General features: G+C 49.4%; 1 protein-coding gene across 3 annotated transcripts in view; it reads left to right on the forward strand.

Moving 5' to 3' along the window:
- The first annotated feature begins 575 nt into the window (after positions 1-575).
- Positions 576-9,447, forward strand: part of LOC103393632 (neurabin-2-like) — a 17,161-nt gene continuing 8,289 nt past the window's right edge. The window contains exons 1-6 of one of the 3 annotated variants that reach the window (XM_025064494.1): positions 576-767; positions 3,695-3,754; positions 4,187-4,584; positions 5,010-5,218; positions 5,295-5,639; positions 5,871-6,560. In XM_025064494.1, coding sequence (XP_024920262.1) covers positions 4,272-4,584; positions 5,010-5,218; positions 5,295-5,639; positions 5,871-6,560 — 1,557 coding nt within the window. In that variant the 5' untranslated portion in view covers positions 576-767; positions 3,695-3,754; positions 4,187-4,271. Of the gene's footprint in view, positions 780-3,694; positions 3,755-4,186; positions 4,585-5,009; positions 5,219-5,294; positions 5,640-5,870; positions 6,561-9,447 lie in introns of all 3 variants that reach the window. The other 2 variants (XM_008330660.3, XM_008330659.3) reach the window with 2 other exon arrangements.

Consider the following 9,447-nt stretch of genomic DNA (forward strand, 5'->3'; position numbering starts at 1 on the left):
TTTAATTTTTACTGCAAATATATTTCAACTATTGTTCAGACAGGGTTTTCGAAAGGTTTAAATATAATACACTGCTTTTCATCAGTTTGGCCGGCAGAGGTCGCCAGGCTTCCATACGAAATTTACCTTTTAACGCAATTCTTTCTTGTCGTTTGCCACTATTGTTTGATAAAGTTAATTTAACTCAATGTTTCTCTTCTTGTCCAACACAACAGGAGCAGAGGTGAGAGGCGGTCATTTCATTTTTTATTTATTTTTTTTATTTTTGTTTCCCCAATACACCTGTGCCCAGGCCGGGATTCAAACCAGCATTACCGAAAGCAAAAGGTGAGTCTCTTAACCACTAAACCAGAGGCTGTCCTTAAACGCAGCATCCGCTTTAAAAGCACCACGTAGTTCTGTCGACGTTGATTTTTTTTAAAAAGTTTCCTAAATTTTACAGAATGTCCCTTTAAATGGTAATGAAGCAAGGCCCGAAGAAGAAGAAGAAGAGGGGGTGAAGAAACGAACGAGTGGGCGGGGGTGAGGTGAGGGGGGTGGAAGGTGAGGAGGAGAGAGGGATGGAGGAAAACAGATGATGAGGGGAGGAGGAGGACGACGAGAGGGAGGAGCAGAGGAGGCAGGAGCAGAGGAGGCAGGCACTGAGGCTGAGCACTGGCAGCAGGAAGCAGCAGCAGCGGCAGCAGCAGCGGCGACAGGAGGACAATGGAGCGCCTCCTCCAGGACGGATCCTAACGGCACCGGGTGTTTTTAGATCGCTACATCAGGTATGACTGACGGTGAGAAGCCGCACACACTGTGTGTTCACCCCCCCGTGAAAGAACGTGTTTAAATCTGCCGTGGTGACTGTGAGAGAGGGAGAGAGCGGGGGAGGATGCAGGAAGGAAGAGCCGCAGCACGGCTCACAGGCAGCAGCAGCAGCAGCGGCTGTGGTGGCGGCGGCGGCGGCAGCAGCGGCCTGTCGAGCCAACCGTCTGCCTCTGGGTCCTAAACCGGCCACTCATACGTTAAACACGGAAACACGCCGCTCCCTCCCACGGCCACACTGTGCTGGTTGTTCCCGTGTGAATCAAAGCTGGACAGACATTTTTGATTCTTTCTCCCCGCTCTTTTGCTGCCTCTTTTCAACGTCATGCCGAACTCCGGCAGGAAATATCGACATTTTCTAACATTTGTTTTTCCCTGCGGCGTAAACAGCAGCAGAGCTTGAGATTGTTTTTGGTTTGTGTTTAATTTGATTGTCCGGTCGTTCCGGCTCATGAACGACGCTGAAAAATGCGTTAAATCCTCACAAAACCCCCGTAATGTTGTCAGTGAAAAGCACAAGTCGCCCGCTGCTCCGTTGTATTTTGTGCAGGACGATAAAAAACGGGGGGAAAGCAGCAACGAAAACACATTCGGTGGCCGTTACAATAACAATCGTTGCTCTGTGTCAGTCACACACACGCCGAATGTAACGGCAGTGCATTGTGGTTGTGAGTGTGTCGTTAATTCACGGTTTATCGGTCGCTACATTTGACTCAAAGGCGGCGCTAGAAAAAAAACAGAGGATTTTTGGATGGAGGTTCGGAGTGAGCAGTTTGTGTCCAGTGAACGCCAACAAAGCCAGCCCACAGGAGCAAGGAAGGCTGTGAGTGTGTGTGTGTGTGTGTGTGTGTCAGTCAGAGTGAACACTTCCACTCCACCAGTCTGGACCCGGACCGTCCACTCAAGAATCGCGGTCTGTGGACTGAATAGATGGAGTTGTTGCCCTTGTTATAATGTGGCCTCTGTTGAAAAGTGCATGAGTGACGCACATCGGCACGCAGTGATGCAGCGGTGCTGGGATGATGCGTTAGCATCGATGGATGGATGACTTCAGGGCTTGTTAACACACATGTCTGCAGAGGCAGCAGCAGTGTGAGCAGCAGCAGTGTGAGCATCAGCAGCATCAGCAATGTTAGCATCAGCAGCAGTGTTATCAGCATCAGCAGCAGTGTTTTATCAGCAGTGTGAGCATCAGCAGTGTGAGCATCAGCAGCAGTGTTATCAGCAGTGTGAGCAGCAGCAGCAGTGTTAGCAGCAGCAGCAGCAATGTTAAGGTTTTTGGCTGTTATGTTTTTCTTTTTGACTAATTTTTATCTGTTTTTATCTACTCAACCTTTTTTTAAATAACAATTTTAACTGCTTTAAGCAGCAGTTTTAGCATCAACAGCAGCAGCAGCAGTGTTAGCATCAGCAGCAGTGTTATCAGCATCAGCAGCAGCAGCAGCAGCTCCGGGTCACATGTTCCCCGACAGGTTGACAACAGATCAACTCCCTGAGGTTCTGTTCTCAACAACGGCCTGTTGTATATTTGTTTTTATATATTTTTATAAACACTGTTTTGTTTTCAGCTGCAGTAAAATCACACGTCACTAGAAAAGTATTTATTTTTTCTTGTCACTACAGAATTGTGCTGTGTTTTCAGAGTAAGAAACAGTTCTGTTCCCATGGACCGACTGGTGGCGCTGTGAGAAACAACCAGGTTTAACAAATGTAATGTTGAATCAATGACAGTTTTGTCCACTAGGGGTTAGTGGCATTTTCATTAAAAAAACATTTTTTAAAAAGTAGAAGAAAAGACTCCATGACAGTCTGGGCCGATACGACAGGAAACAACCGCAAACCACGTGGGATTAGAGCGAAGGGCGGGAGACGTGAGAGTTGGTGTTGGAGCCACGCAGTGGAACCTCAGCTTTTTAGCTGTTATTCCAACCAGAACCAGAACCAGAACCAGTACCAGGACAGCAGTGGACCCACTGACTGGACTGGTCTGTTTGTGCCTGTCAGGTTGAACAGGGAACAACCGTGTAGTTTCATGAGAACAATAACAGGAAAAAGCTTTGTTTAGAGTGTGTGTGTGTGTGTGTGTGTTTTCCTGGTATAACTATACTCATGGGATTATTTATTTCAAAGAGTGAGACGTTTGTTTATGTTGAAGATTTAGTTTGGAGTTGGGATTAGAGTTAGTCTAAGGATTAGGATTAGGATTAGGATTAGGCGTGTATTTGTAAGAGTTACGGTCGGGGCTGGAGAAAGCGTGAAGTGCTCACCACACACCAAAACCAGTCTGTGTGTGTGTGTGTTTTCTTTACTCACATGATCAGTGTGTGAGAATCTCTGATTTGGCAAGAGTGTGTCACAAGACAGAGCTGTGTGTGTGTGTGTGTGGGGGGCGGGGGGGCAGGAAGGAACATTATTATTTCTTCCTACGTTTCCCAGCATGCCTTGCAGCCATGGAGGACATGTGTGGACAAGTCCTTGCTAAACCCCAGGTGTGGTATTGAACCCAGAACCCACCGGTTGTTGGTGAGAGTCCTTCCACTGCAGCCTCTCTGATTGGTCGGTCCTGCAGTGACAGTTGTTGCCACTGATGTCACTGTTGGTCCACACAGAGACACTAATGTCCCCTGTGTCTGATTGCACACCGACCTCTCTGTAATGATCGCTGACATCGACCGGCCTGTGGCGCCCCCTGTTGGGGCGTGTCTGCTCTGAACCAGAGTGGAAAGTTTGACTCCAGGTCTCTGGCTTGTTACGACTCGAAGAAGTAACGACAGGCGCGGCAGCTTCACGCTGTAACAACTGCCGTGTTTGTTTTGTGTCGTCGTCGTTCTGACGTTAGAACTGGATCCAGTGACTGAACCTTCGCTCCGTTTGTTTCTTTAACGAGGGTCGACCGAACATCTGTGCTGTGAAGACCCTGAACCAAGACCACAGACAGAGGCACGTGGTCTGACTCTGCTGTTACTGTTACTGCTGCTGCTGCTGCTGTTACTGTTACTGCTGTTACTGCTGCTGCTGCTACTGCTGTTACTGCTGCTGCTGCTGTTACTGCTGTTGTTGCTGTTACTGCTGCTGCTGTTAATGTTACTGCTGTTACTGCTGCTGCTGCTACTGCTGTTACTGCTGCTGCTGTTACTGTTACTGCTGTTCCTGCTATTGCTGCTGCTGTTACTGCTGCTGTTACTGCTGCTGCTGCTGCTGTTACTGTTACTGCTGTTACTGCTGCTCTCTCTGTCAGATTACATTTAATTTCACAATTTAAGAAAATCCAGGGTCTCAGACCTGTTTGTCCTTCAGTCACTGTGACACTGACCGTCAGGTCTGTGATTCACCACAGACATGAATGATTCATCAGTCTGGGTCTCTGTCTCTGACACAGGAAGTGAAAGTCAAACAGCTGCAGGATGCTGACGTCTCCCCCCCCCCTCACCCGCTCCTCACCCGGCTGTATCTGATCTACAAACATGATGAAGACTCAGCCCCCGTCGGGGGGCGATGGGGCATCAGGCGGCAACGGCGGGGGCAGCGGTAGCTCCAGCCTGCGTAGCCCCTCCCCCCACCGGAACGCCTACGAGGCCGGATTGGCTGCGCTGAAGAAGGCCACCGACCACCTCAACAGCGCCCCCAATGGAGGCGCCGAATCTTCCTCGAAGCCCGCTCTGCTGCCACGCCCAAACCTGAGAGGTCGTACATATGGATCCAACGTCCATCGCATCAAAAACATGTTCATGCAAATGCAGTCGCCCGGTGACGAGGAGGACGGCGCCAAAATGATCGGTACGTCGTGTCACTCATTCAGTCACAAGTCACATGACCAAACTGTAACTGGTCTACGGTGCTAACTAGTAGCACTGTGAGAAAATATCGTTACACTGAAATATCTTGATATTTTGTTTCCTAATATCGTATCAATGTTCTATAGAATTTATTAATTTTTTTATTAACACTTTTATTCATGGTTTACTGTCATTAAATTGTTTAAAAAACTCAATATATCGTATCGTTGTCCCAGTTTCATGACACGTATCGTATCGGCAGAATCTTGACAATACGCAGCTCTACTAACTAGTCCTAGTTAGGGACAGTCTGGTTAAATCCTCTGACGGTCTGTGATTGGTCACTTCTCCTCCCCAGGCAACTGTGACCCCTCCTCTGGTCAGGGTGGTGGTTCAGTGGGTTTAAGTCTTTGTTGTGTTTGGCAGATAAAGATCAGGACATCAAACTGTCCCTGCCGCGGGTGTCCAGCCTTAACGAGAACGTGGACCACAGCGCTCTGCTGAAGCTGGGAGGGACGGTGTCGGACAGGGTCAACAAGTTTGACCCCAAGACAGGTGGGGACGGGGGCTGCTCCTCCACAGGTTTCTCCAAGCTGCAGGAGACCAGAAGGATCTTTGAGCAGCGCACTCTGCAGGTCAGAACGGTTTCCTCTGCTTTGACTTGTTTGATCCAGTTGACCCTAAAGTGACCTTCAGTCCCGTCTCCTCCAGGAGAAGCAGGCGGCCACAAACAGGATCATGCTGAAGAAGGAGCGGGCCTCAGGCTTCCAGGGCGGCCGCCTTGATGTTGTCGCCCGCTTTAACGGCTCCACCGAGGCTCTGGATCGACTGGACGACCCCCCCGCTCCCGCTGCGGCTCCGGGTCTCGCTCACCTTCCCGTAAACGCAGCGTCAGCCGGGCCCGGGGAGGCCGTGAGCCCCACTGTGAGCCAACTCAGTGCTGCGTTTGAGAAAGGTGACGTGCAGAACAATGTCTACCTCCCCAAGCGTCGGTCAGGTCCTGCCCTGGCGCCGAAGCCCAAACCTCCACCCAGGACTGAGGTGACCAGCAGGAAGGTGGGGGCCACTGACTACTGACCGCTGACTACTGACTACTGACCACTGACCACTGACCACTGACTACTGACCACTGACCATGACTGGAAAAATTAAATAATAAGAAATTTTAATTAAATTAAATCTCACCTCTCCCTCCCTCTCTCCCTTTTGTCTCCCTCCCTCTCTCCCCCTTTGTCTCCCTCCCTCTCTCTCTTTGTCTCCCTCCCTCTCTCCCTCTCTCCTGTGAAGGCATCACCTCCAGGTAAGGATGAAGCCAAGGTGGAGACAGCGGAGAAGCTACCAGAAGGTCCTGGTTGTCTTCAGAGGAGCACAGAGGAGGAGGTGTCCAGTAAGGAGTCAGACGGTCTGGTAGGAGACCATCTGTCCAACTCCGTCCACTCCTCTTCGTCCTCACTGACTGAAGCGAAACCAGAGTCGGACGTTCGGCCGATAGAGACTGAAGCCAGAGGTTCGAACACGGCAGATGGTCCGGACCAGGAGCCACGGGTTGAGGAGCAGGACGACTCCACGGAGAGGTCCGAGGCTCGGAAAGTTCTGGCGGAAATACACGTGTCTTTGGAAAATGGAGAGAAGGAGCATCCTGGTTCTTCTCCTTCCCCTGAGAAGAAAGAGGAGGACTTCACAGGAAAGGATGAAGAGGAGGAGGAGGAGGAGGAGGAGGAGAATGATGAAGACGATGGCTCCAGGAAGGAGGACTACTCGGAGGGGGATGTGGTGGACATCAGTGCATACAGTGGACTTGGGGAGGAGGATTCTGGAGGGAGTGAGATGGATGATGAAGAGGAGGAGGAGGAGGAGGAAGAGGAGGAGGAGGAGTATCAGCCAGAGACCAGTTGCTCTGAGATCGCTGGCCTCCCGGAGGAGGAAGAGCCTCCACCGGCCAATAGGAAGATCCAATTCAGCACGCAGCCAATCAGGGTGAGTGTGTGATTCGTCTTATTGAACCGTCGATCTTCATGTTGATGTGGCCACAGTTCTTCCTGCTGACTTCAGGTGGTGTGTGTGTGTGTAGACTCACCCCCTCACCCCCTCCTCACCCTCCTCACCCTCATTTGCAGCAGTCAGCTTCTTTAGCCCAGCTCATGGTGAAACATGTCTAAACGTGTGCCGACGGCGGCGCCTCGTTCACGCCGTAGTTCCTGAACCAGGTTCACTGAGCAGCGCGTCGAAGTCTGTAGTTTGATTTCTGTGTGACGTCACAGCTGACAGTGAAGTAGAAAAAAGTCACTTTTAAATTCTCTGAGCAGGAAGTCACCACAGGAAGTCACGGTCACACTTCAGCCGTCACTTCCTCTGGTGTCAGGACAGAAACGAATTCTTCTCATTTCTGTGGATTTTTCCTTTAACTACTTTGAACCACTGACCTCTGGAGCCAGCTGTGTGTACTACTGCAGTACTGACAGTACGTCCTTCCACTAAACCATAACATCTCACTGTTATGTAAATGTGACCAAATGTTGTGACCAACACGTGAACTCCACAGGTGTTCAAACCCCAGGATGTGGGTCAAAGTTCAGATGAAAAAACAAACAACAAAACGATCTGGATGTTTCAGTGAGTTTCAGTCGTGAACTCAACCGTTTAATGGCGTCTGCAGTGAAACTGTCTGCGCTTCACTTCCTGTAGATCAGTGTTGTCTGTTTCATCACTGCAGAGTCACATGATCTGATCAGATCAAGGTCAAGTCGGAACAGATTTAGATACAAGTTCACTTTTTTATTTCTAATTTTAAAAGTCATTTGCTAATTGTCAGTGTGCGATCGTCTCAGAGAGGTCAGAGGTCACAGGTCACAAAGTTTTTTCATGATAATTATAACAACCAGGTGTGTATTGGCAGGAATTTGGCGATAACGATACATGTCACGAAACTGTCTCAATGATGCGATATATTGCGATATATTGTGATATTACAGAACCTAAACCTGAAGTGAACTGGTGCGTAGTGTGAACCAGAACCATGTGTGGTCCTGATCCATCCTTTGTTGGTGACATATAAAGCCAGTAGGTGGCAGTAGTTCATGTTCATGCGTGTTTAAATGACAAAGAATAAAAACGTCACTGACGATGGATGTAGAGATTACTCTGAGATCTGGATTCAGCCTGGAGCCTGGTTATTTAGAGATGTGCAGTGAAAACAGGTCGTAACAGCCTGTCATTTACACACACACACACACACACACACACACACACACACACACACTTATTGACCTGATTCCAAGTGCATTTGTTCCCCTTCTTGCACCGATTGCTAGGTGACGATTTTTTACGGGACTCGTGAGTAAAGGGACGCGACGACACGCTGAAGTCTCACTGCGTTACACACACACACACACACACACACACACACGCACACAGACGTGACTCGGTTCCAGGAGATAAAACCTGTGACTGTTCCTTTAACTGCTGCTGGAAGTGAAACTGTTTCAACTTTTCAGTTCGTTGCTGCAGATTTATAAAAAATCTTTGTGACTTTTAATTTAAAAAAAACAAACCCAGATCAAGTCAAGAATTAAAGAAATAAAAGATCAACTCAGATCAACTCTGGAGAACTGGACCTGAACCCGTGAACTCTGTTTGGTTTGGATCCACATCAAACCCAAATATGTGGTTCCTGTAACGTCTGACGACGCGCGGCGCTGCTAACGGTTCCACTGACACCACTTCTCATTTAGAGGCATACAACTGTGTGTGTGTGTGTGGGGGGGGGGGCATCAACAGGCCTGGACTGGAATCACAGTAAATATTTTGAGATGGTAACGTGTCCTGCTGTTCTGTCAGGACACGTTGGAGCGTTCTTCTGTCAACGCGCTTCACGCCGTCATCGGTACCAGGTCCGACCGGTGTGTGAAGAGAAACACTGTTATTTTCTATATGTTATTGTTACACACACACACACACACACTCGACGTGCACACACATACAGACGTGCACATGCTGGTGCAGTCTGTTAGTCTACACAGACCTGCCTCTGTATGTCTGTAAAAACAGTCGGAATGTGGAAGGGTGTGTTTGCTTTCCTTGGAAAAGCGCGCACACACACACACAAACCAGTTGATAACGACCACAGACTGAACCTTTGTTTTTAAATCTGATCTGGTGTCAGTGACCAGGTGGAGAACACCATATTGATGTGCCCACCCCCCCCCCAACCCCCCCCCTCTCCTTTCCTAGTCTCTGTTCCGTCTGAACATCAGTTACTGACACTGGAACATTTCGGTTCATTTTTTCACTCTTCAGGTGTGAATGTGAGCGTGAATGTGAGCGTGAATGTGAGCGTGAATGGGCCTGTGATGGACTGGAGAGGTGGTCAGAGTGTAGCCCCTCCCACTCCAGAGGACGACTCAGCCGCACTCTTTGGTGCCGGTGCCGGAGCAGCGCCTCTGTCAGACCCGGGTTCTCCTGAGTCCTCCTCACCTGTGGGGTTCTTCTGTGCCGGCTGCAGCCAGCGCGGTGCCCACGCCCAGAGACTGGTCCGCGGCTCGGTCGTACACCACGTCTGATTTATTGTTTTTGTCGTCCGTCTGTGAGAACTTTATTTTTAAACATTTTGCTGAAGTCAGCTTCGCTGCTCTTCCTGTTGTCGCAGCTGAAATATTTGGAACAAATCAATAATTCTCACTTCGTCGTCTTCTCCTGCTGAGGAAGGAATCGCTTTTGTTTCGTTTGTCACCGGTTTAAAACCAGATCTTCCCACACTGTAGTTGTACTTCTGCTGAGGAAGCAGATCTTTAACCCCGAGGCCGGGGCGGAGCCTGAAGGCAGCGTAGTGTCGTAGTGTGGTTTCAGTGTGGCAGCAGAGTGAAGG

The sequence above is a fragment of the Cynoglossus semilaevis genome, chromosome 17, assembly GCF_000523025.1.
Source record: "Cynoglossus semilaevis isolate Cse_v1.0 chromosome 17, Cse_v1.0, whole genome shotgun sequence".
Classification (NCBI taxonomy): domain Eukaryota; kingdom Metazoa; phylum Chordata; class Actinopteri; order Pleuronectiformes; family Cynoglossidae; genus Cynoglossus; species Cynoglossus semilaevis.